This window comes from Anopheles maculipalpis, chromosome 2RL, assembly GCF_943734695.1.
Source record: "Anopheles maculipalpis chromosome 2RL, idAnoMacuDA_375_x, whole genome shotgun sequence".
Lineage (NCBI taxonomy): Eukaryota > Metazoa > Arthropoda > Insecta > Diptera > Culicidae > Anopheles > Anopheles maculipalpis.
Genome location: NC_064871.1, coordinates 17,874,035 through 17,901,543, shown reverse-complemented (window position 1 = coordinate 17,901,543; position 27,509 = coordinate 17,874,035). Strand labels below are relative to the sequence as shown.

General features: G+C 43.1%; 1 protein-coding gene across 17 annotated transcripts in view; it reads left to right on the top strand.

Annotated features, from left to right (window-relative positions):
* The window catches only part of LOC126556984 (tropomyosin-2), a 168,982-nt gene that overhangs the window by 12,931 nt on the left and 128,542 nt on the right, over window positions 1–27,509 (top strand). For 2 of the 17 annotated variants that reach the window (XM_050212581.1, XM_050212574.1), the window contains 7 exons: window positions 6,901–7,034; window positions 8,653–8,770; window positions 13,915–13,985; window positions 15,890–15,965; window positions 16,557–16,619; window positions 20,363–20,432; window positions 24,949–25,102. In XM_050212581.1, coding sequence (XP_050068538.1) covers window positions 6,901–7,034; window positions 8,653–8,770; window positions 13,915–13,985; window positions 15,890–15,965; window positions 16,557–16,619; window positions 20,363–20,432; window positions 24,949–25,034 — 618 coding nt within the window. In that variant the 3' untranslated portion in view covers window positions 25,035–25,102. Of the gene's footprint in view, window positions 1–3,004; window positions 3,200–6,900; window positions 7,035–7,426; window positions 7,545–8,652; window positions 8,771–13,914; window positions 13,986–15,564; window positions 15,636–15,889; window positions 15,966–16,556; window positions 16,620–17,702; window positions 17,766–20,362; window positions 20,433–21,276; window positions 21,360–23,741; window positions 24,338–24,948; window positions 25,103–27,509 lie in introns of those variants that run through there. The other 15 variants (XM_050212579.1, XM_050212585.1, XM_050212586.1 and 12 more) reach the window with 13 other exon arrangements.

Below are 27,509 nucleotides of genomic sequence, written 5' to 3'. Positions count from 1 at the left end.
CTATTCTAATTGAACCCCTTGTTGGGTTGGTTGGGTTGGGTCGAGTTCGATATATTCCGCCTGCATGCCTGCACCTGTTGCTGTAACCCTATTGATCGATATGTCCATACACCCTCCAAACGTTGTTGCATGGGCTAGTCTTTTCGGCTTCGATCACATTATATCTCATGCCGGAGTCCCCTCTCTCTATCTCTTTGGTGGACGGTGGCGGCCGGTACGATCCAGCGCGATTTTTGAATGCATTTAGCGATTTGCCACGGGTCAAAGGGTGCGCGGATAGGAAAAAGGTGGGTTTACTATACGCCAGAACAACGAACGCACACCGGGGTCACCCCAGTTCGAGTATTCCGTACGTGCGTGTTATGGTCCAGTGATTTCGGTTGGCGTATTGTACATTATTTTGTTCGTTTTTGTGTGGCCGGAATTGACTGCCAACGGCGGCGAGTTCATGGTTGTTTGATTCGGGGTAGTGATTGCCTTCGGAAAAAAGGAAAACAGATATATCTGATCAATTAAAAACGTGTGCGCTCTTCTGTGCGCGATTAAGCCTGCGGAGCGTTCGAATATTTGTGTCAAAACCAAACGTATGGTAGATGTGCTTTAGGGCCAAGGTCCTAACATACTCGGAACGATGGACATCTTGTACAGAGTGTGCTATTTGAATAAAAAAAAAACATTAGAATATCAGTAAATGTACAAAAAGTAAGCTTGATGAGCAAGGATGTTAAGCCACTTTCTGCCCGATCGTGTTGTCTGCAAATTAGTCACACATCCAGAATCCCCGCAACTTGCGGGCTCCAAGAAGAGCGGCTACATTTTTGCCGCTCTGGTGGAGGGGTGGTGCACCAGTGGCAAGAGAGAGCTCCAACGAGAAATTCCATCGGGAGACAACGCGCAACACTGCCGAATCGATGTAAGTGAGAGAGAAAGAGAGAGAGAACGAATGTGTGCGTGTTGACATTTCCAGTCCGCAATGAAAGCGAACTGGATGAGTGTCACTCACACACACGCACACTTTTCTCCTCGTGATTCTCTCTTTCTCTCTGTCACCCAACATGACTCAAACACACACACATACACACACTCGCGCAAACTGACCACTTGCTCCTATTCTGGACAAACTTTTTTCGTTGGTTCAGTGCAGAAAGCTGATCCGAAACGTACTTTTTTTGTTGATGGCTTCTCCGTGGTGATCTTGTACAAGCAGCCAGCAACAGCCATCCGCCCTGTGGGTCAAGGTGCTGCGACGCTTTTTGGGGCCGCCGCCGCCACCGTAGCCAGTGTCGGTTGGGTAGACTGCGGCATTATTGTCCTTTTAAGGACACCTGGTCCACCGATGATGATGGGCTGCATATGGAGCGCGGGGTTTTGCCATAAAAGCGTCATCCGTTTGCCTTGCTCCATCTTGGGGCACACTCGATTGTGGCAACCGTGGCCATCTATCCCCCTCTACTCTCCCTCCCATCCCACTTTGTATGGGCCTCACGGGAAAGAAGCATACGAAAAGATGTGGTGTTGTCGTTGACTGGAAGGAAGTGCCGTCTCGCTCTAGCGCACAGCTTTGCAGCTGGGCTCGCTTGCCTATAGAGTGGTTGGCGTTAGTATTGGTGTAGACATTAACTTGACGGAGGCAGCAGCAGCACGAACAAGCGTTTCCAGTGGCAGGTCGAGCCCATAGTCCACTCAGTTCAGTAGTGCTTTCGATCGAAGTGAGTAACCTTTGCTCGCGGCCGCGTTTTGCCTCGTTTTGCTAGTTGGCAATATTGGCACATTCTGGTGGTCAGAAGCAAAGTATTGTGGCGCGTTCTAAAAGTGTTGCGTTGTTGCTTAATTTTTTGTTCGCCCGAACTCCCGGAACTGATAAATCGATTCGAAGCCGCCGTCCGTTTTTTGGACACGGGTGTGTCTGTCGCATCCTAATCTTCTTTGCGCGTTGTGTTGCGAGAAATGCTCGCCGCTCTTACATGGTGGTGTGTGAGCGCTCACTCGATTACTTGGATGTGATGTAGTTTTGCAGGTTCTTTTCTGTCGATGCGCTGGGAAAAGAAGGAAATTGTGCTGAAAATTAAAATTATGGAAAATAGAAGCAATAGCGTGTGTTTGTGTGTGTGTATGTGAGTGGGGTGGGAAAGAGTTGTGAATGGCCTTTTTTATCTTTCATTTAAGGGAAAGGAAATGATATGAAAAGTCCCTGTTTGTGCGTACAGCGCGCGCCTATTTATCTGTATATGTGTGTGTGTGTTTGAAGAGCTGCTCGTGCAAGCGTGTGTGTGTGTCACATTGACGGGAATATAAGGGAAGACGGAGGCATAGCGCATTAGAGTGAGCGAGCAAGTTACACAATGCTAATTTCAAGCCCAGGAAGGAACGAAACAGGGCTACTCCATCACTTGTGTGTGCACCCCCTTCGCTGGAATGATGGGGTATTTTGCTTAAAGAGCAATCGAAATATGAAATTGTGCACAAAATTATGTGTGTGATGTGTTCACACTGAACGGGAGATATGTTCTGTGAAGTGTACTTTATTATGTTGTATTTTTGTAGAAGCATTGAAGAAACAAAACAAATGTTCGTAAAGTCAGCTTTGCTTGAAGCCTAATGGTTGATACCCTTCTTTTCATGTGTGCTAATGTGCAAATGGTGTTATTTTTTTCCTGTTATTTTTCTTTAGTAAATATATAGCAGTTAAATAAATTGTTGCATTTTGATCGTGCAAAAATTCCTTACCTAGCAGCAGCAGCACATTAAAAGTTCCGCGGTATTTTTTTATTGGGGAAAAAGTCAAATTTCCGTGCGTGCGCGACTGTACCGAGTGTGTGTGTGTGTGTTTGTACAAAAGTGTGTGCATTTAATATTTAGCTGTAGCCCTATACACTCGAAACGAAGAAAAAAGGGCAATAATCCTTCCACTCGCGGTTCAGTTGCGCTAAAATCACAGTTTTTTGCTGGTCGCTTTGTCGCTCTGACAAGATAAGCAGCAACCGAGAGCGAGAGCCATTTTTTGTGCTTTAAATTAGTTAAAGAAAGTATAAAAAACATAAAAATAGATATCATGGCCGCAAACGTGCAACAAGGTGGCAACCTGCTCGACGTGCTGAAGAAGAAGATGAGACAGACGAAGGAGGAGATGGAGAAGTACAAGGATGAGTGCGAGGAGTTTCACAAAAAGCTCCAGAACGAGGTGATGCGGCGCGAGGAAGTAAGTTTTCGCCCCCTGAATTAGGAGATGTTATTTATTGTCAATCAAACGAAAAAAAAGGATCTGGATAACAACACCACCGCATCCCTTTATGATCTTTGGTACATTTCCATTGAATATGGGCGCACAAAACATGACAGGTTGTCTTCTATTAATAAGAAAACAACATAGAAACATAACCACCTTGCCTTGCGTGTGCGTGTTGGTGTGTAGAGCCGGTCTTCAATTGATTGAAAAACCACGTCGGAAAAAAAACTACAAAGAAAAACAAAAGTATTCAGTCCAAGAAAGCGAGAGAAAGAGAGCGAGAGAGATTACTCGGGAGAGAAATGAAAGAATCGAAATTATGTGACACGCACACACACCCCGATCTATCGGTAGTAGAAAGAGAGCATAAAAGTGTTGCATGGAAACGAATGTTAAAGACGTGCGGAGAACAAAAACTTACGCAAAATATTATCCACGAATGGTTTTTTTAAATTGAACCTAGGTTTTTGATAATTTTTCAATGTACATTCCACTGTCCAAAAATCCCGATCAAAGGGGAGATCAATTTACGCATAGAATCCGAACGAGAGCGAAAGAGAGAGAGAGAGATAGGGCAGAAATACGTTATTGTACGCTTATGCTACACAGTATGCGTAGTACCGTGCTTTCTTAGTGTGCGTGTATGTTGCAAGAGGCGCCTCAAGGGTTGCATTGTACACTTCCGCCGATGTGCTTGTTCTATTCTTCCATTGCTGTGCATATTTTTTTATGGCCATTTCTCTACTTCGATCCACATCAATTGATTGTGCGGGGATGGGTTTATTTTGGTGAACATGTAAAATACTTCATCATACATCCCAATTTTGCCTGCTAAAGATCCTCATCAAAGCCCTTGTCTTATGAGCGACGTGTCGAAGCATGGTTTACTTCGATCAATTAAGATCGCTAAATGGGCAGTTTACTGTTTTTGGCAAAAACAGTTTTGGTTTTCTCACTACATCAATCAATTTAGGGCCACACTTTGTCTGTTGATCGGGGGAGGAATCGGTGTTAGATCGAGTAGTGAAATGGATTTGCACTGATGTGCGTGGAAAATGGGTCCCAATAATTGTTTGCTGTGGTGTGCGCGCCACTATTTGATGTCTATTTTAATAGCGCATTCGGTGAATGGAGCAACGATGGAAAAATTACCTCCTTAGCTCTCTCGATAGCTTGATATTCCTCCCATCTTCCGTGTGTCCACAGCAATCGCCCCCTTTTCCCGTATTGCTCCTAGAATCGGGCTAACTGTGGACCGGCCGGCAATCGGATGAAGCATGATCGTTCGATCATCTTTTTTTCTATTTTTGCTCTCCACTTGAAGAAAAGAGAGAGAGAGGAGGGTGGGCCGTATGTAATAAATGCAAAACCACCACCCCAAATCCAGCGAGAGGTGTCTTTCCTTTTGGGTGTGTTGGTGTGTGTGTGTGTGCACGTCCATGTTACCGAGGGTGGCAAAGTCGGAGAATGACGCATCCCTCGAACCGGCAGCATATATACATAACCAACCCAACACTTACCCGGGCCGGTCATGTAACGAACGATTACTCCACCAATACCACCAAACACCAGGGGTCCGTTCGCCGCCGTTGCTGCAAGCGTGCTATGAATGAGATATGCTGTTTTTGCTGGCCACCGGTGTTCTTTCGCTCACCTGCACACACGAAACGCCGTGGCCATAGGAGGAAACTAACACACAATCCCATCCCGGGGGGCCGTCTTGTTGAGGTCACACCGAAGAGGAGGCATGGAATTATGGTATGCGTGAAATTCGCGATACCGGCACATTTCTCTTGGCCTGCCCTGGCTTCAAGTTCGAGTTCCATCCCCTGTGGTTTGTCGATTGCGTTTATCCCGCTGGATCCGAGTGTCTACCTGCCTGGCGCTGCAGACCACCACAACAATGTCCGGCGTGCCACAGTGGCACATAGCTGTTAGGGTTACACACAGACAAAGCGCAACGAACGCCGCCAACGCCCTGTTTGGCGCGTGACACTGCGTTTTGCAAATGTGGCTACGAAAACGGAGCCAGCATTGCAGTCGCGAAGAGGGACACAGTACTGTGTCGTGTAGGGTCTTGTAGAAATTATGTAAAAGTCAAGGTTTCATAGCCAACCTGTGCTAGAGAAAACATCGCTAACCGCTGGAAGGCTTCTTCGAAGTCTGGATTTTGAGGTCTCTACAACCGTACCAAACACCGTTTAGAGAATTGACCTTGAACATAATTGCCCTGCGGTGCCACCACACGCCTCACAAAAACTGGGTAGAGGAGCGAGCAGTGGAGAGCTCCGGATGATGTCACCGTGGAGCGCTTTGTCATCTATTCAGGGTTAAAGCAAAAATCCCCACCTCCAACTCCAATGTCTACTGAATTATGCTCCACTTGCATTGGGAAGAAGGGTGACGAGATATCGTGTTTCTGTTGGAGCCACTTTGCGCCATTCGTTTGGGACTCGTTTCGAACTCCATGCAGCACTTGACTCATCGCACACACAAGGGTGTCGTGATGTGTGGAGAGAGCTCGGCGATAATTATTATGCTGATTTACTCATTTTCTATAGAGAAAGGGGAAGAACTGCGAAGCGGAGAAGATTGCTTTAACATGGACGCAACAGTTTGCATTAGAACCCCTGCATTTTGTACAGTGCAAATGTTATACCATTAATTGAGTCCCGATTGTTTGGTTTTGGTCTCTGAAAAAATAAAGCATTACACTCACATGCAAGCGTTGTAACACAGAGGTGTCCAGGCCTTTTGGTGGCGTTCTGATGACTTCTGCATACAAACCCTACCTGTCAGGAGGCGAGCGAGTCGTCTTATCTCTCGCACCTATGTATATTGATAACCCAACAGCGCTGGCTTTGTGCGTATTGTGAAATCGAGTTTTTCGGGGTTGGTTTTGGGGTTGTAGTCGTCTCCTGGTCTATTCTCTCTGGTATCTGCTGCTTGCATAGGTTTTATATCATCATTGGAAGGGTGTTTTGAATTTGTAGACGATCATGGCTTTAGCATAGATGCTGCCTGCGGTATCAGCATGATCATCTCGGGGTTTGTTTCTTTACTCCATCAGCCACATCAGGGATGACATCATGTGCGCCTTTCATCGCATGCAAACCTGTGTACTGTTGTGGCCCCGCAAGTAGTACAGCCTTTATGCATCATCAACCTCTCGCTCGCTTACTCTCTGTCTCTGACCCTGCCACACAGCAATGGGCCCCCGCTTCCGTTGGCTGGTTGGTTCTTTGGCGGGATTGCGGGATTGCCTTATTTGGTAGCAAAAGTGTAGTCAGAAAATGGAGAAACGATGTAAAAAAAAGGCTTACAACCGAGGTCCACTAAGGGGAGATCTCAGGGGGGATGGCATTGAAAGGGAGAGCGGGGTGGAGGGTATGGATTGTTGTTGTTGTTGTTGTAACTGCTACAATTGTTTAATGTACGGCGGCGTGTTGTACTTTCACTCGGGGTGACTTTTTTCTTTGGCTTTCGGGGAGGAAGTTACGTGACCGAGATACTGGACAAAAGTCCCCCCAGTAGTCAGCATACTGTTGCATCCTAGGTACAGAGATTGTGGATTGTATCACATAAAAATGACTTCAAATATATTTATCCATTAAATTACAAAACGTTTTCTAATAATCATTCCCCCTTTTTCTTTCTTCTCTTCTTCTTTGTAGGCCGAATCGGAAGTTGCCGCTCTGAACCGTCGTATTCAGCTGCTGGAGGAGGATCTCGAACGTTCGGAAGAACGTTTGGCATCCGCCACCGCTAAGCTGTCAGAGGCTTCGGCCGCTGCCGACGAGAGCGAACGGTAAGTGGTTTGGGTTCTAGTGGAGTGAGTGGCGGACGAGTGAGACGCAAAAAAAAAAAAAACGAAGCTGGTGCTGCCGGTGTGCCTTTCCTACTGGATAATCATCCATGCTTATTATGGCACACGGAGAGCGCCAGGGCCAACGAAATCACACCAAAACGATCAAGAGTAAATAGCGAGACACAAAAAGCAATGAGAAGGATAACGCGAAAACAACAGAACGGGGCGTGAAAAGGGGAGTCCTCACGCACAGCTCTGATATCCCACTTCCACATCTTGCAATCAATATTAGATTTGTTGTAGAAAAAACCCCTCCCTTTCTCTCCCACCACGAACGAACACTATTTCTCATCATTCGCAACTATTCGTACCCCGTTTTGCGTAATCTACAGGATCCGGAAAGCGCTTGAAAATCGTACAAACATGGAAGACGATAGGGTAGCGATACTGGAGGCACAGCTCGCCCAGGCCAAGCTTATAGCGGAGGAAGCAGACAAAAAATACGAAGAGGTACACACAAAACCACACACTGTGGTGCTCCCCATTCCGGATGTCATTTGTCATACGGGTATCACCTCATCCCAAACACTCGCATTCCTTTCATAACACTTCCGGTAGAAGAAGTATAATTGTACGGCTGTCCTACGAGGGCTTTCGATAGCCATCGAATGGCCTGCATGTGGACGCCTGGATGTATGCAATTGTTTGTCATTTTTGGAATTTTAATTATTGAATGTGTCTCAAAGAATGGAAATTGCATACTTCTAGGCGTTCCTCATACTGGCTAGGGCAGCAGTACATTTGTGCCTCGACTGTAGCTCATCCCATTTCCTCACAATCGTAAACAGATGCCAATTAGAGGACACAATACTGACACAGGCGCACTATTGATCCTTTCTTTTCATGCATCTTTAGAACTTCCAATTTACAGTTCCGTTCGGTTCGTTCGTTTCTTTGCTCATATTTACCGTTTCTTTGATGTTTGCGTTGTTTCGTCTTCGTCCAAGGGCTTTTCTCGACGTTGTCCTTCTCCTTCCTTAGTTTCTCGGCACGCGTGTGGAAATCGTGTGGATTTTGTCGTCTGGTGGTCTGGCCAAAAATCGCTCCGATCCGTGCCCGAAAGAGGGCAACAAATGATCGCCACATCACTTATAATGGTTTCTTTGTTTTTTCTTTCTTTCTTTATCTTTTCTGCGTTTTTTCTTTACCGCCATGACACGCAAACCGTTGTTTTTTTTTTGGTTAAAATGGTTGTGTTTTGGTGTTTTGTTTCTACAAAAATCTGCATTTTTTATGTACAAACAAAAAAAAAAACCGTATCCTGCGCTCACTCACTCGCTCTCTATCTCTCTCTGCGTTACACAATATCTACGTATCCCGCCGCCAACGAAAACTCGCCCCAACCTTCGCGCGCCCTTCTTGTGCCCGCCTTCAACGACAACGTTTTATTTGTGCGAAACAAATCCGAAAATATTTTCAAACATTGTAACAACGTGTCAACTGTGATACAATACTTACACTCTAAATAATTATAATGTAATGTTAACGCGTCGTATATGCACAACAAAATTCGCCTAAATCGCCGTCGTCGAAAACGATCATGTACACACACACACAGCGCCCGCAAGGTTCTTGAGAACCGCGCCCTGGCCGATGAGGAGCGCATGGACGCCCTCGAGAACCAGCTGAAGGAGGCCCGCTTCATGGCTGAGGAGGCCGATAAGAAATACGATGAGGTGCAAACGCTAGACATCACTTGACTAACACTAGGCTAGGCTGTTTTTCTTTTTAGTGTGTTTGTTTTGCTGTGGGCAAAGAAATAAGATGTGTTTTGCTTTGTTTGGGGGGGAAAGGTTTGTGGTGGGAATCGCAAGGCAAGGAGTCCGAATAGACGAGGGCAGCATGCCGTATGTATGGGTGTGTGTTAGAAAGTCCTATGAAAAGGACGAAACGAGGGCTGATGAGTGTGTGATTGCTTTTAGAGCACGTGGTGGAAAATCTTGCCAAGCAGAGTTGCATCTCAAATTGAATGAATGAATGAATGGGTGGATGTTGGATGAAATTATACTTCAAAATAAATGCACGGCCTGAGCGATTGGTATGAAAGGGTATCGAATTGATAGCGAAAAATTAGGAACCAAGTTTAGGAACCAACTATAAGCACGGGCTCCAAAAAGGCACTACGAATCTGGTCACTGGAAAAGCAATGATCTTATTTTATCACACACACACACACTGAACCTACATAATATACCTGCACACAATTAGCATCCAGAAGGTATCCTCTGCTAGGTCCAATCGATCAGATTTCAGTGTTTTTCTGAAGATTTGTGTCGGGGTTAGAGAGTTTTGGAGAGTTTGAATCATCACGAGGGTTTGCTTAATTTTGCTGCGGTTTTATTTCCTGTTGGTTTGAATAGGCCAAAATACATAAGCCAAGGATTGCACGCATGTACCTTTTTTGAACACTTTGAAACAGTGGACAGCACATGTTTTGTTCCAAATCGCTACTGATACGCTACTACCGGGAGAAAAAACAAATATATTTTGCCAAACAAAATGTTTTCTCGGACGAATTTTATCATCCCGGCCCAAATCTTGCCAAAAATTGACGAACGTCCATTTTTAACCTTTTTTCAAAAAGCAATTTGATGATGGTGGGTGCTAAGACGAGCATGAAAATGTCTTTTTGTTAATGGATTCAGTGTTCTGATGGCGTGTGCCAGTGGCTTTTAATGGCTTGGTTGTTTCTTAAGACCACTTTTCACATTGTCTGGATTTGGTGAGACGTTCCAAAAGTTTTTTTCTTTCATATCTACGATCACTCACGAGATCTCTTTTCACCCATAGTCTTTGGGTGCAAATTGCCAACCGTTTTGTTGACAGAGAAATGGTGTGGTTCACAGCTAGAAATGTGTTCACCGTTTCGCAGTGGAATCCGCTCGAATGCGTATTTATTCAGGCCACCCGTTTGTCTGGCACTTCCTACATTGCTAAACATTGCTTAAAACATTAAAAAACTGAAGAAAACCAACCACGCTGCAAAACAGAAAACCCCGTGATGATGATCAACTTTTCTTTGTATGCTAAACTAACAACAAACGATGGCCCCGGTGCGTTTATTTCGCTGAGCGGTGGAGAAAATTGTGCGCCACACCACAGCCCCACCCCCTCAGGTCTGCTGTGAATTGTTTCCCTTTTCGGGCGGTTGATGGGTGGAAGGAATATGGTGTAAAATCACACCACCACCACCCGTTCATCCCCGAGGCAGAGGTCAGCTCGACAATAAACGAAACGATGCAATGCAATGCTGTAGTGTGGTTAAATGTTGTTGCTCGTCAGACGGCGGGCTACCCGCGTGCAAAGAAAGTTAAGGTTTAAATGTGAACGACGAAAGGGTGCGTAAAGGAAAGCGAAAGGAACGATAGGAAGAAGCTAAACCAGCAGAACGCATAGATGTGCCTTTCCTGTTGTGGCCGTGATAAAAGCCAATCATATTTAACACAATCGGTGCTTTTTTTTTGTAGGACTAAACGTATGCGACGTAGCGAACCGAAAGGGCAGCTCCTTTTCTTTTCTTGTTAATAGATTTTGTAACCGTAACCGTTATAATCAATTTGTGTTTTGTTTTTTTTAGCGAGTAGCGTACACATTTATAGCAAGCAAAACAGCAAACGAAATAGATAATTCCCGGTCAATTTGCGAACAATATTTTCACAATATCAACCACGAAGAAAGTACTTTGAATTACAGTTAATCACAACATCAATATGAGTTTTGTTCTTTCTTTTAAATAAAAATGTGTGGTCCGTCCATCGGGAAAACTGAAATGGCAGCTCAAAAAATGGGAAAATCAAGCATCATAAAAGCAATAATAAAAAATGAACCAAGAAAAACAATTTTCTATGCCGATCGGAGGAGAACGGTGCGCAGACTTGGAGAATAAATGAATATCGAATGAAACCAATTAGAATCTACCAAGGAGAGGAATAAGCTGTTTGATAAATACGAGCCACAGCAAAATAATTCATGCAGTTGTTGTAGGAAAAGCGAATATTTGATGTTTTGTTTGTGAATAATATACTCCAAACGACGCATGGGACCTTTCAGCCCCATCTTATGTTTATGCACACAGATAGTAACCAACGAAAATCGTGCGATCGAATCGAAAATGGTGAGCAAGCGCCCCGAAAGTCAAAGGGCTGCTTAGTAAAGGAATTATAAAAACTATTAATAAAATACGACGACGGCGCTATATCTGCATATATATATCTAAACACACATCGTACAGCAGAAAATATATAATATTTTAAAAATTGAAGCAATGAAGCGACGTGTTTATTCATCTCGGCCCACATACTAAAGTACTGCAACCAAATGCGTGTGCGTGTTGTACTACAAGGCCCGCCTGTGTATTGTGAAGAAGTAATAAAGCAATCTTACCGTACTGTTTTGTGAAGTTATTTTCAAGAACTGTTTACAGAGTGTACTCGCACCGTTTGCCTTCATGCTGTTTTCTGTTTCCAATGTTCCAATTTTTTGTCCGAAAGAATGTTTCATTTTATATAAAAAATTACTTAAATTTAACATTGTTTGATCGTTATTTAGAATACTAGCTTAAGGGGAATGAGAATGGAATTGTTCTTGTGAACAGTTTTTTCTGCTAGATCACGCTAGCTTACCATTAAGACTCGTTTATGGTCAGCTGCTTGTCACTTGGTCAGATAGTGAATTCCTTGCTAAGGTGAAATGGTCTGGTTGGGATTTAATAGCCGATGATGAGTTTCAAATGCAATAGATTTTGATTGATTGATGAAATAATAAATTTCAAAACGATTGTTGAACTTTCTTTTAGGTTTTATAACCTCCCTTCGCGTCACAACACATAAATGAACGAGAATTTGTTTCCAAAATATTCGTAGAAACGATCAAGAACCATTAGTATTGGTAATTTAGCGCACAATTTGTTGCGTGAATTGTATCCTCCTTTAGTATGAATAAATATTCTGCTGTAAGGAGTCAAAGTGATCAATTTCTAATCAAGATCGGCCGGGTAATAATTTACCTTTCAATTACGTGGTATCAGCAAGTCTAGTAAGGCATTCGATGGCCGGTTTTACCTAGAATGTAAAGCCAAGAAGAAGTATTGTAATTTTGTAATTTAGCGGTTGTATGATTTTGTAAAAGCCAAGATAAGACATTTTGTGTTAGCCAACACAATGTTTGGTTTGTTTTGATATTCAACTCTTTTCGCCTGAAGCGGAGTGGTGTTTGTATAAATATTATTTTGAATTTAACGGCAGGACCCGTGTGTCAAATCCCATCCGAACCGTTTCTTTCGTGCATAGCTCTGGGTAAAATCAAGTTTGAAAAGCCAGAAATTGCAGGCCTCTCGAGGCTGTAGCACTAACAAAATAGCAAGAAAACATTAAATAAAACGGCATCGCTCGATTGATTACACCCTTTTTTGGCTAAATTAAAGATGTTTAGTCTAATATGTATTGATTTTAGTACCAAAAGCTAAGCAAAAAAAATTGAAATAAATGAATAACTAAATAGTATTTCTTGTAATCTGATGTAGATCGACTCCTTTTTTGCAATAGAACGGCCTGGCCGTAATGCTGTATATCAACACTTTAGTACGAAGAAATTATAGCTTCTTCGACGGAAACATAATTTATGTGTTCGCCTTATATGAAGCGATATTTATATTTTACATAATACAATCTTTTGCGATAGTAGGATCTGGGTTCAAATCCCATCTGGACCGTTCTCCCGTACTGAGGCCTATTAAGCCATTCGATGGCCGGCGTGGCCTAGTAGACTAAGCCAAAAAGATGAAGAATTTATTGCAAGGTTTGCAAGGTGCAATGTCAAACGGCAGGACCGAGGTTCAAATTCCATGTGGACCTTCTCCCCGTAGTGAGGACAGACTATCCAACTACATGGTATCGGAGAGTCTAGTAAGCCATTAGATGGCCGGTGTGACCTTAGAGGACGTTAAGCCAAGAGGAAGGATAATATAGCATTTATTTTAAAATGATACTATTGCCACACTAGCTTTTCTTTAATACAATAAAAGAATGCTATTGGATAGTGATAGCATACAATCAAAAGAAACTACCATTTCTAAGACTATCAGAAGAACAGAAGAATTTACATTTTTTAAATGTAAAAATAATGCAAAATTTTATGCTACAATATTGGTGGTGCAAATTTTACTATTTTCTCGTAATAAATATATAACATCTTCCCACAGTACACTTAAACCTTGACGAGCGTAGCCAAGCTTGTCGATGGATATAATTGTTGATCGAAAAGATCTCCAAAAGGACATTGGAACAAACACAAAATAGAATGAAGGCGAACGAAAGAGATAATTCTAATTTACTTAATTATAAGAAGAAAAGGATCGTCTAATGTATGATGAGCAACACATTGCTAGCCAGCATTGCATTCGTTTATTCGAATTTTCATTAAAAAATATATTAAACTTAAAAAGATGTGTTAAAAAATGTGTGTGATTGTTTGTTATTTTCGTAATTCGTTTTAGTTTAGAAAAGATGCCTAGAAGAAGGTATCAAACGTCCAAATCCCTAACACAGGAGTTTTGTGTTCCGCCAACTAACCTCTCCAGATACACGCCCGTCTTGCAGTTCGTGTTCTGTGCCGCTTTCGAGACCGGTTTAAATGCATTTGTTGCATTGCATGGAATCTGTGTAGCTATGTCCACTTTAAATATGATCATACTAAGACCTCTCGTTCTCTTCACTCCTCGCGTCGCGTACTGCTACTGTTCCTGCTGCTGCAACATCGCGTCCACCGTTTCGATTGATCCGGATGTCCGTCTGCTTCCCGATGTGGTTGTGTTTGTGTGTAGGTCGCCCGTAAATTGGCCATGGTTGAGGCCGATCTTGAGCGTGCTGAAGAGCGCGCCGAAGCCGGTGAAGCGTACGTACTTTGCCCCCATTTCCTCCTCGGTGTTCGTGTGTGTGTCTGTTTTTTTTTTTGTGTCCGAGTGTGTACTGCTAAGACTACAATTGCATTATTAACACATTGCTGCTACTGTTTCTTCACCCAAAACCTGCGAGGGAGTGGAAAAAAAAGGTAGGAGAGGATGTGTGTCCGTGTCCGCCCGGTGTGTTCTAGTTGTGAAAAGCCCTTCGGTCGGTTGGATCCGGTCTGGATCGATGATCGCACATGGTTGCGCACCTCCACAGCACATCCCCCGCCGTTCCCGGTTGGAAATCCGTTTATGGGCTAGATTTTATTACAAAATTAGTGTGTGTGTGTGTGTGCTTGCGCCCTCGGGGAGAAAATTATGCCCCATAACCGAACAGTAAAATCAACAGGCGGTCATCTCGAAGACGAGGTCAAGTAAATCACGTTTATTGTTGAGTGAAAGGTGGGAGGCTGTTAATTGGGGCTGTCCATATTTCGTAGCTCGATCCCGGATCCCGGATGCAACTGCTGCTATTTTCTCTCATTAAGTTGACCGAATTGTAAAGGTTGTTTTACCGGAGTTACAATTGTTCACTAATCTGTTTGAAGTTGATGTTTGTGTTGTGTGTTGTTTGGCTTTTAATTTGCTCCTACACTTAGTCATCAGGGTCAACATCTGTAATCGGGATGTCCCCGAATGATGGTGTGCTAGGTTTTGCGCTGGAATACGAACGATTTTTCATTTTACAAATATATATTTCTCATCCCAAACATTGCCCGAAAGTCCCATCCAACTCATGCTCCCTGCGATACCATCATGCTTGATCAACCAATAATAAATCATCATACATTACTAATATTATCGCCCCACTTGATCAGTTCGTGCGTGTGATTGTGAAGGTAAAGTTAACGCTTGATCGGCTTGACAAAAGAAGAGGCCAACACGACAACCACCGAAACATCCTTTACTGCAAACGCTATAGCGTTATCCTTCAGCTTATTGTGAGTGTGCTCTACACGTACCAGTGGTGTGTGTCCTTCACAGATACACGGCTCGAGCGCGTTTGCCTCTTCTAAGCCCGCACGATGTTTGTGGCATCGTTTCTCTTCACCTTCACAACGCACGTCGAAAGACTGCCATGACCTACACCGATGTGATATACTAACCTCAACCCCTTTTTCTTGTCTACTTTTACCTCTCACCCCCTGGCTGCGCACACAATGATGGCGCGGGACACACACGATCGCTGTGGCTGTGCGTGCTCTGCTTGTTTGTTGTGCAAAATGCGTGTGTCGTGTTTTGCGATTAACCCCTCACTACTCGGCTTTAACGAACAACAAAAAAAAAAAAACATCCCGACGATTGGGTTTCCTGCGGATCATCGGCAAAACGACGACGATCACGGCAACGGTTGGCCGTGTCGGCTCTCCTGGGCACACGTCGTCTTTCTGTTTCCGTTTGTTTTTGCTGTTGTGCGTGTGTGTGCGCTGTTTGTTTTGTGCTTCCGATAACAAAATGCCCACTGCGGTCCTAACCCTTGGCGATGCTGCCACCACACCCGACGCACTGGTGGCCGAACTGGACCAGGTGGCCAGAAAGCTGGTACTCATGGAACAGGACCTCGAACGCTCGGAGGAGAAGGTCGAGATGAACGAAAGGTTTGTATGCTTGTTTTGTGGCTTGAACTATCTCCCTCTCTCTCTCTCTGTTATGGAGAACATTTGGGTGGAATTTGCAGAACTGGTAGAGAGGTGCTTGTTTGATAATAATAATATAATCGCATTGGTTGTTTTATAATATATTGTTCAAGCCTTATTTTGTGAAGCATTTTATAAGAAATCGTATTAATTGCATTTTTTCTCTCCCCGTCTTCCATTTTCTTCGGGACCCAATTCGTACACCCAACTTGCAGCAAGATCGTGGAGCTTGAGGAAGAGCTGCGCGTGGTCGGTAACAACCTGAAGTCGCTGGAAGTCTCGGAAGAAAAGGTAAGCATGTTTTCAGCTGCAAGAACCAGCCAACTACGCACCGATGGGTATATTCCCATCCCCTTACACACAAGACATGAGAAAGACCGGACGCGGGAGGATGTATCGGTTGTTTGATTGATGAAAGAGTTTAATCGTTTCGATTCTGTTGACCGATCTCTCTCTCTCCTTCTGATGGGAAGGTTTAGCTAACTCCAGACGCGTCTCGATTAACACTTTCGTGTCCTCTGCAACCAAACAACCCTTACAATCCTTACCGGCGAACATTGAACGCAAATTTGGTTTACCACATTCGCAAATTACACTTTTACCGCGGTTTAAACTCGTCCAAATCGATATTATTTCTAATTTTTCGTTTCAAATATTATAAACCCAATCGCTTTCTCTCACCCCCTACACTGTATGCCCAACTCTTGCTCCAACAACATATGCCGTGTTGCTATTCGGTTTGTCACTCGATCTGTACAAACGATAAATGGTTTTTTTTTCGGATGTACATCAACTTTGAAAATGGCAATTTGTGGTGTGTCCTCATTGCCCTCTCGGCACGAACAATGTATGCACTACCAAACACCGATGACTTGCGCGTAGGCTAACCAACGCGAGGAAGAGTACAAGAACCAGATCAAGACCCTCACCACCCGTCTAAAGGAGGTACTGCAATTGTGGTTGCCTAGTTTTCTAGTTTACTTTCGTCCTTAATGCAACCCCCGTGCAACCGTGTGTGTTGTTGTTGTGCCGCGCGTGAATGTTGTTGTGTTGTGGTGTTTTGCTTTTTTTTAAAGAGATTTTCTTCGTCCTCTTCGAGAAAACTGCTGAAAGAGGATCACTTTTATTAACCACTTTTCTTGTTCTATGCGTTTTTATTGTTGTAAGTGTGCGAGTGATTTTATTCCCCCCCTTCAATCATGTTCTCTTTCCCTTTATACAGTTTCTATTAAAGAAGACTTTAATAAATTTTCCTTCTAACAGGCGAATACGATCATGTTTGAAAGGTGCCGCCACAATAGAGGCACTTTCCTTAGTGATTCAGTATACTCTACTCTGCTCGATCCGTTTGCTGGTTTGTGTTTTTGGCTTTATTACGCCTAAATTTATGCAATCACTAGCTGCAGATACACTTTTGATAGTGTTCCGAAGACACAAACCTGCATTGGATACGTTGAGAGGAGTAGTATGCTGAATATTCGTACGAGATTAAAATATTCTAACTTTTTTTTTCTAATAAATACAATTTTATTACTTTCATCTACTTTTCCTCATACCCGACGTGTTCATCTCTGTTCGGTATCGATCAACTGCTACCACTACTACTACTAACCCATCTAAAATAAACCATGCGAAAAAAAAATCGATTAACCTGCCTGCATCAACAACAACGACATCGCCCAAATGATGTACAAAAATCGAACAAAATCGATAACCGACGATGTGATAACCATCCGCACAAACACACACACACACACCCAACACTACTCTCCCATATGTAAACGCAAACTTGATCCTCGATCGATCGGTGATCCTTCCGTTTACTGTTGGAACGTGTTTGGTGTGCCTGGTTTAAATGTAACTGACCGTGTGTGCGTGTGTGCGTGTGTGGTACCGTTGTTGATGATGAATCGTGATGGATTCATGGACACGCCAAATGTCCCTTGAACCCTTAAACACAACAATCGACCGGTGTGCTGCTGCTGCTGCTGTTGCTGTATGAACAACGATACGATGGCGCGCGTACAGGCAACGCAACGAGAGGAATCGTACGGTGGCCAAGTGAGGGTGTTGGATCAACGTCTAAAGGAGGTACAGGAACCGGAAATGAAACGTACATTTCGCAGTAGGTGTAGCGTTTCTAGTATTTGTCTCTTGATTAGACGGGATTGGGTTAATGGGCACACGCAAACTATAAAAGTATATTTATTTATTTGAAAATCCACACCGCACTTTTGTATTAGTGGTTAGTCAGCGTCAGGATCTGTTACTGCCTTGCTCTCTATTGTTTCGTTTATATCCCTCCACCCCTTTATTGCTGATGCCGTGTCACAACACGACCCCGTAGTAGTTGTGTGCTCTCAGTGTTTTAGCACTGAGGGTTTGTCTCTCTGTATCTTCCCTTGAGTTATGCTGCTGCTCCAACTCTGCCCTTTCTCGCTGTGAGTGTTGCTCGTTCCGTTGATTCCCACTGTCCGTGTCTTCGTCCCGAATCCTTTGTCTCTGTGTCCATGTCCACCGGTCGTGTATGTTGCGCCATATTGATATTCAAATCGCCTTAAGACTAAATAATCACAAACAAACACACGAGTGGCATTCTTATGGAGGCCTTGCATACTAACTAGCAAAACTGACCTCCATGTACTTATCCGTCCTAGTAAATGTCATCACTTTTCCTTTTGTCTTTCCTTGGCGAAGGAATTCGTCCTTCCCTTCCGACTTGTAGACAAAAATGCTCTCCCATGGTCAGTGCGGTGCGGTTCTGCATGGCAAGCATTTTCTTTTTTGTTTCATTAAATTTTCCCTTTCCCTACACATTGGTCATACACAAGCACACACATTCGCACAAACTGTGTTATGTTATTGTTTTTTTTTTGTTATCATCAGCGAGAAAGGTTAAATATGCCTAACTGCTGCTGCAAGGAAAGCAACTCATCCTACACACGCCGCGCTTTAGCCGTGACATGTATGCATCTGTATTTTGTCTCTGCCTCTGTTTGTGTGCGTGCGAATGTACGTGTGTGCGTGTGTGTGGCCGCCCGCGCATCCGTGTTTGTCCCACGTGTCGATTTTCCCCATCTATTGTCCCCGTGTTTCTAGTCCCATTTCCTTCTGTTTCGAAGACCACCCAATTCATCCTCCAAGAAAAGAAAATCGTCGTGCGCTTTCTTCAACTCTAGCAAAAACAAAGGACCGAACTACCCTAACACCCCGTGTAGTGCGAATGTGTAAACCCCGTTTTCAACTGACTGATGACCACAAAACTTCAACGACCCCCGCTCAACTCAACCAGTACCGTGTTCGTGTTCCTTCCTCTCTCTCTTTCTCTGTCTCATCTAATTCTACTTCTCATTCCAAATCGATGTAAAATGGTGATACACGCTGTACCCAACCTATCAATAGGCAATGGCTTCTCGTGATTCCGTTGAGGACAAGATCCATCAGCTGAACGACAAGCTGACCAACGTAAGTGCTGTCTGCGTCCGCGTTCCGGTCGCGAGATCTCGTTCTCCCGCTCGTGACGTATCTTTGACGTTATATATCTTTAAGATATGATGCCCTTAACTGGTTCGGTTCGCTTTTCCATTTACACCTTGTATCCCCCACGATCTCGTTCTGATCTGAGCCTGCTCTGATGCTTTTCACGAGGATCTTCTTGTGCGAAGAATCTTGACTTACAACAGTGCGTTAAAAAAAGGGCAGAAGGTTTCGCTTTTTAATCAATTCTTCCCCATCGCAAGGCAAGGTGTATATCCACGATTATTCTTCCTTAAGCTGTCCTTATTAACCTCCTGGTCTTGGTCAGTTTGTTATACACCGTACAGTAAAGCGTGTCTTTCCACCGTTGACGATGATTACGACAAAAGCAAGGGAAAAGAGATGGGAATTGACGTTACTTCTCGCTTGGTGATCGTAGTGTAGTGTGGTGGGTTGTGGCGTAGTATAGGACTGCATAGGGGGTTTAGCTGATAGTAGATGGTAGTGAACTTCAGCGTCTCTGCCCGTTAACTTTCAACATAACGACAAAGAAAAATATGCGCGCGCGCACCGGTGAGGTAAGGGGGTGGTTTTTCCGTTACCTAACTCAACTTGTGTATCCGTGTTATATGAACTGTGTGTGTGTTATTGTGTTGTGTTGTTGTTATCCAGCTTGCGGGATCCAACTTTGCAAAAAGTGCCCCCGTAGCTTCGTTTCTGCTCAAATAACCAACGACATAACAAGCTTTTTATTTGCCCAAAACGTTTGCGCGCTGTTCCGCCGCCTAGGTAGAGAGAGATAGAGAGAGAGGAGAGAAAACATTAACCGAATCCCTCTCTGCTGTATACTAATTCCAACGAGGTTTACTCAGGCAAAAGAACAAGAATTTAAGGGAAAATTATAAAAAAGGCCGGAGAAAGGCTAGAGGAGTTGTTATGTAGATGTAATGCATGCTAATATTTATTAGAATTAGTTGATTTGCTTAGTTTAGTAGGCGCCAAACGGAGGCACGGTTGAATGTGATCCTTCTTGGGCAATGGATAAACCTGAAGATCCACACATTCAGCCGGCGCCCGTTGCACGATGTTGATGCTTTTCTTTTAAGGATGCATCACACGTGAACAATCAATGCTAATATAATTTTCCTTTCTTCTTCAATCTTGCGCATCAATCTGCGATCAATCGCTCGCGAATGGATCCGGACGTATAGGCTGAGGCCCGTGCTGAATTCGCTGAACGTTCCGTTCAGAAGTTGCAGAAGGAAGTCGACAGACTCGAAGGTAAGTGTGTCCGTGTTTCCGATACGTTTGTGCCTTTCGTTACAATCATTCCTTCCAGTATTTGAAGTTCCTAACCGAGGAGCTGTGTCATTTCATACTTGATCTCTCGCATGATCATCCTCAAGCACACACTGAGGATGAGCTGCAATTCTGTATTAATATCGCTAAATGTTTGGCAAAGAAAAGACTAAATAAGATTGCTGAAGAGTTTTGTTGTTGTTTTTTTTTGTTATTTAATTGTACAAAAACAAAAAAGTTCATTATTAACCACTAGTAATATGAGAGGATATATCCTTAAAATTAATATTTTTTAATATAATATTATAATTCGGACATATTTGTTACGTTTGTTGTTTTGCTATTAAAAGCTGTTTAGTTGTTTTTTTATAACTTTATTATTTATTACTGTCACAAGACATTTATTACTATTTTAATATAGAAGCCCTTACCTTTTGAAAGAATTTTATTTTCTAGAGTCATGTTTAAATGCTAGTTCTCTTTATTGTTTATTATTTAACGTATTTGATTTTTGTTTTCCATTTTTTTCTTTTTTATTTTTGGTGTTTTCCTTAACCTTCCCGTTTGTTTGAATGCGATGTGTGCCATGCCTCTGCTAATCCAATATTGCCGAAAATTGTTGCATATGCCCTTACCTGAATGTGTTGTTGCCTGGTGTTCTCACATATGCGCCAATAAACGTATTAATCGACGGCCCACCAAACACCAAACGTCGTCCAACGATCTTCATGCCAACTTCCTGACAACATTCAACATATGAACAACATATACACACAAAAAAAAACTCATGTGGGAACATGCGGAAACACACACATTCAAAAACCAGACGATTTGACGGTCGAGCGTGCCAGAAACAAAATGCTCCAGGAGGAGATGGAAGCGACTTTGCACGACATCCAGAACATGTAAATGTTGGGCCAATTGTGTTGGGCTGCCCCGCGCAAGTAAGGATGCGATGATGATTGGATGGCGGATCACTCCAAAAAGACCGCGTGCGCAAACCCCATATATCCTTGTTAAGAAGTGGCCGTAGCGTTTTATGTTGGTAAAGAGAGAGAGAGAGAGTCGAGAATAGGGAAGAAAGTTGTGAAGAAATTTGTGCCGCGATTAGATGCGGAGGGGAGGGATAAACAAATGTATTATTATTATGATTGGCAAGCCGCGGAAAACTGCAAAATGCGTGTTGTGTGTGCGCGCACCGAGATATACGGTTATCGTTTATTGCCAAAATCCATCACACAGAGGAAGAAAAAAAGCAAATCCACATAACACATTCGACGCACGAAATAATTTGACCACCGCACATAAGAAAACACGCCTTTGTTGTGTACGCGTGTGCACGACGCAATATAGATATACTACCAATTCATTTTCCCCGCGATTCATTTAAGATTTAAAGTCGGTCACCGTGCCGGATTTAATAAGCATAGGGAAGAGGACACAGAAGAATTGTAGAGGGGCCGATTAGAAAACGAAACTACGTATCATCAGGAGGTGAGCAGGAGAGAACAGAAGAGTGTCATTAAAACATATCAATCGAGAAAAAGGAAGTGTGGCGCATGTTTAACGGATTTCGTTTTTTTGAACCACATACATCCATTTTTATGAGAATGCAATTATAAAAAAAAACTAGACGGAAGATAGTAAGCTTTTTTGCATAACATAACAATAAGTCAGAGAGAGAAGCGAGAGACGCCCACACTGCTACCGTGCCGTGTCGTGTTTTAAGTTTTCTTTTATTCGCATTTTAGAGAATGATTTGCTTGGTTTTTTTTGTTAGCTATAGAGCAGACCAACGTTGTGGCGTTGTGTAGATCAGAAAGACAAGCGGGATTTATAAAAGACATAATTTTTCGGTGACAAGTTACGCCCCTTTTCTGAAGGCGATCTTCCCTTATTACTGCGCGTAAGATTTCTGCAGCCTTTAGCTTTTATTTTGAATTTTAATACATCCCATTTAAACACAAAAACAGACACAAAAAACCAACATTCCAACGATGGCGCATTCCGGAAATAAAGAGTTAGTTTTGAAAGTTTTTGTTTGAAAAGCAGTTGAAAGGAAAAAAAGTATTCCATTTCCGCGTCACTTTTGTTGAGGGCGTATAACACGAATCATCCTTTGTTGTTCATGAAGATTTAATTTCTTCCTACGTTACGTTTTGATGATTGTTCTCCTTTATCGCTTTTGTTTCAAAATGTTATTGTTTTTAGCAGCCCCCCGTGCACGACGTTCTCCGTCCGTATCCGAGCGCGAACCGTCATCCGTTGCGCCACGTGCACAGGGCAAGCAGGACGCAATCGCGGAAGTTAACAGTAGAATTAATAAAGTACCAACACCAACACCGGCACAACGTCTTAGGCAGGGTCTTGCATGTTTGGAATGCATCTGCCCGTTCAGGTGGTTTCGCCGATAGCGAAAGTAAAGCCCAAAAAAGATAGAATTTTATTAGATGTCTGGATTCCCTGGTTTTCCCCCTTCACAAAGGAACGTTTTTAGTAGAGAGAAGGTATAAGAGTGCAAAAATGTTTTGATCAACATCTTAAGAACGGATCTTGCGATCAGCCGATAATCCGGAAGCGGCAGGATATTGAAAGTGAATGCGCACGTGCACGTGCACTCGCGAATGCCAGCAAAAGACCGCTTAAAAAACCGTGCCTTTAGGAGTTTCAATTTTCTACATACATTCAATGCTAGTTTAGATAAATGAAGATAAGCTTACCCGGACGGGAACGAACGGAAGAATAATGTGCGTGTGTCTGTGTGTGCATTAATCGTTCCCCGGGAAAAAAAGAAAACAAAAAATAATCAACACTTACGAATACACAAAACACACACAGCGATTACACTTCTTTCCTCAAACAACAACAAGAAAAACACACGCGAATAACAACCCACATCATATGATACACCAAGTCGAACGTAGAGGTCCGAATGTGGGACAAAAACGAAAAGCGAGAGAAAAACCCCCGTTTATTGTATTTGAGTGTTTATAATATATTATTTTATCGTAAATCGAGAAAAAAAACCCCTCACAACTCACGTGTTTGTTCCCGTGTGTGTTATCCGCTCCTTTGTATTGCGTTTTTGTTGTTTTATTTCATTGTTTTATGTGGCTTTGTTTTATTATTTTGCGCCTGTTCGCTTACATTACTTGTCTGCTTTTATTTTTCTCTTTATTTGCTTCACTTATGCCCACTCGTACGCGGGTGTGTGTGCCTTCTTGCTTCTTAAATGCTCGCTCAAATCCCCCCTGCACAAATAAAAAAAACTGCAACTCACTCGCTGCTCAGATGAGCTGATCGTCGAGAAGCTGCGGTACGCCGAAATCGGAGACGATCTTGACTTTGCCTTCGTCGATCTCATCCCCGGTATCGATCCGATCTGGACGGAGCGTCGCCCGAAACCGAAGACTCCGCCGCCACCGCCGAAGTTGCCGACGCCACCACCACCACCGCCAGCACCGAAGGAGGAGGCAGCTGCGGCGGCCGGTGTCGAGGGTGAAGCGGCCGCGGGAGAAGGTGCACCGGCCGGCCCAACCAAGGCCCGCACACCGAGCCCGTTCGAGCTGCGCAAGCACTTCCCGCCAGAGGCGGCTGAGGTGCCGTACGTGCGCTCGTCGACCGGTACCACGCCCAAGTCGTCCCCAGCGAAGGAAGTGGCAGCACCGGCACCGGTGGAAGCACCGACAGAAGCAGCAGCAGCACCACCAGCGGCCGAAGGTGATGCGGCTGCCGCCGCACCGGCTGCTGATGCAGCACCGGCCCCAGAAGCGGCTGCTCCGGCGGAAGGTGAAGCCGCTCCTGCAGCGGAAGCAGCACCGGAAGCTCCACCAGCGGACGCACCAGCACCCGAAGCGGAAGCACCAGCATCGTAAAGCCCTTCCCCCCCGATCGTATCCTTCGCACCTATTTTTATCTGAACCACCTTCTGCTGCGCTTGTCGCTCTTTCAACTGCTTTTGCTAGCAAAAAAAAAAGAATCCTTTTTTACTCTTCTTTTCATACCCTACCTTCCCAGTGCCATATTTTGCCATGCGATGTGCGATGTGCGTGTGTTATGTCTCGTTTTTTTTTTTACTATAAATCAATACCAATAAATCGATAAAGTAAACTGTATCGAACTAAGCGCAATTGCGGGTGAAGAAACACCTTCCTAGGAGACTGTTGCCGCTACTACTACCACTACCACTACTGCTGCTACTACATAACGTTTGAAAAGCTTTTCCCAAGTAACCGGCCACGCTATTAACTCGTAAACACGCCAAATGAGTGACACGTGTGATCGCAAATAGAGAAAGCAACCCGCTGCTGCTGCTGTTGCTGCTGTTGTGTATCGCCTTTGCGCTCCATCATATCCAACAGCAAGAAGAGATCAACAACACACGATCACGCTAGTAATCAGATGATTTTTTAAAAATGATTCTTACGTTATGAATTTTCCGTTCTGTTTCTCTATACCATCGATCCACTCTATATCATCCTGCCACTTCCATGTGCAGACGAACTCGTCATGGAGAAGGAGAAGTACAGGGAAATCGGAGACGATCTCGACACCGCCTTCGTCGAGCTTATTCTCAAGGAATAAGCCATCCCTACCGGATGCTAGGCTTCTTCCTCTCTTTCGCACGATTACCGATGGCAGTAGCATCATCATCATCATCGTCATCATGTTGGATGCCGTCGGTTATCGTGCAGGGATGAAGCCATCAAGAAAGCTGGCGAGCTTAACATCAACGCTAAATGCAGAGGGGAGGAACGTGGTCCACACGGTACCTTCTGGAGGGGAACCATTGCCATCAACATCAGTACCACAAACACGGACACATCCAACATCGGACCGGATTGTACACTACGCAATAACGACGATCAATCGTTGCTGTTAATACGCGCATGTGCGCGCGTTGTTTCCGATTACGCAACAAGTAGAGAAGCGCAAACGGTGGCGCTGTTCTTCCGGCCCTTGTTCCGACGCTTATGCGGAGAGTAGGTTTTGAGGATTGTTATCGCCGTTTCCGTTTGTACAAAGAGAAGAGAGAATAAGAATACAATCATAATTAGTTTTTTTTTTCGGAAGCTTTGGGTACCGAATGCCGGGTGCGCACGTGTACACACATTGGTTTTGTCTTTAGGAGTGCTGTATGGATCTTCCCGTTGCTCCCTCGATGCTGCAAAAGAAGAAAAACACACAAGGAAAACGGGAAAGAAAGAGCGAAAGTGCCACACAATCCTTAAAGTGTGCGCATACAAAAGAAAAGCAAGAAAAGTAAAACACACACTTACACACAGAGCAAATATCTTGTTTATTTCGATGTATTATGATATGTTTATTATAAATGAAAAAATAACGGAAGAAAAAAGGTAAAACCGCTGAGAGAAATCCAATAAATAAAGAGCTTAGAGTACTTACTTATACGTCAAGAAATGCAACACAAGAACAACGAAACGGTATAACTCGATTTGGAGGAAGCAGAGCACGTGTTTTGAGTTTTCATTTCTATTCCTATTGTCTTTCGATGGTATTTGTGTGTTTTTGGTAGAGAAATGTGGCCTTTTTCTCTCTCTTCGCTTATGGTTTTGTATTCTTCTCCCCGAAAGCTGAATGAATTTATTATTAGAAAAAAACATTTATTCATACAAAATAAATGGGTTTTTTATTCCATATAGTTTGTTTTCTTTTTCTTTTGTTTTGTAGTTGGTTTAGTTGAACGTTTGGTAGCATTTTGAGTAAGTATTTTGATTTTAAGTTTAGTAGCAAAGATCAATGTTTGTGTTTTCCGTTTCATTATTTGAGAAAAATGTTCTTTTATGTCTTATATTTATTATTACTTACTTACTGTACTTATTATCAAAGCTTTAAAGCGTATCAGATGATGAATTGTTTGAAAAATGGCTTAAAATGATATAAATAAGCGTGATCGTGATATTTAATGCATAGCCCTGGACATAGCCAAAAGTATGCAATCCAAACGCCTGCTATTTGATCTATTCAAAGAACGCCTGATTATATGCAATCAGCGTGACACAGGTTCAAATCGTTCGTTGGATAGTTTAGCGGAAATTGGCAAGTGTGCCTCGTTGGAATTCGAACTAAAACTTACTAAAAAACTGTACTTAAAATTGAATTAGTGATCATTTCCAATTTACCCTTTTTTTTAAGTTTTTTGAACTGGATGAATGATTCCAGAAAAATTAAAATTAAAAATTAAATTAAATTTCAAATTAATAAAATTAAAAAAGGTTTTTTATCCCTGTAGAACGGCCGCATTGGTTTTTAAAAAAGGTTTAAAAAGGTAATAAATTGATTTTTTCGTGTGCTGAGGCAAGACGATCATCTGGATAAAATAATCGATGATTATGTATAAAAGGAAAATCAGATCAGGTGTTTCATTACTATAGGTGGTTAATGAGTTTCATAATTTCCCCCTCTTTTGGGTGTTAAAAATAGCTACGAGACGACCAAAACTTAACTCCTTAAATGGTCTTAAGATTTGCTTCATTGCACCTTCCAGTAATTGATGTGTGTTATTGATGAAACTTCGTGTCGCCAAAGCGCTTCTTTCGGTTACAGATCTAACTGCTGATTGCTATCTATGCTAGCACTTGTTCACCTCTTTTGGGACCTAACCCGCAACACAATACACACCATGCTGATTCACTGTGTACTAGTTATGATAAAAATCCGGAGCATTATCTGCCATTCAATCCCTTGTCGGATCGTTCGGGATGCTAATTTCAACCAAAAATTGAGATCACGTGGCTGTGAACAGTAATTTTTAGATTTTTTTATAGATCAATAGCTCGACATATAGATCATAAGTCGAGGTCTTTTGGTCTCAACTTGATCAACAGTTTTTTGGTATTTTATTTTTTTTGTGTTTTGAGAGCTTATTTGAACTGGTTGAAATATTACGGGAATACGATTAAACGTATTGATCAGAAGGAAATAGATAATAAAATTCATTTATTTTATTCATGAATTTCGGTAACCCATATTTTGGCACATTCGGTTTACTCACTTGGTCATCTTATTGAATTTTTACTAAAAAAAATGCTTGGTGGC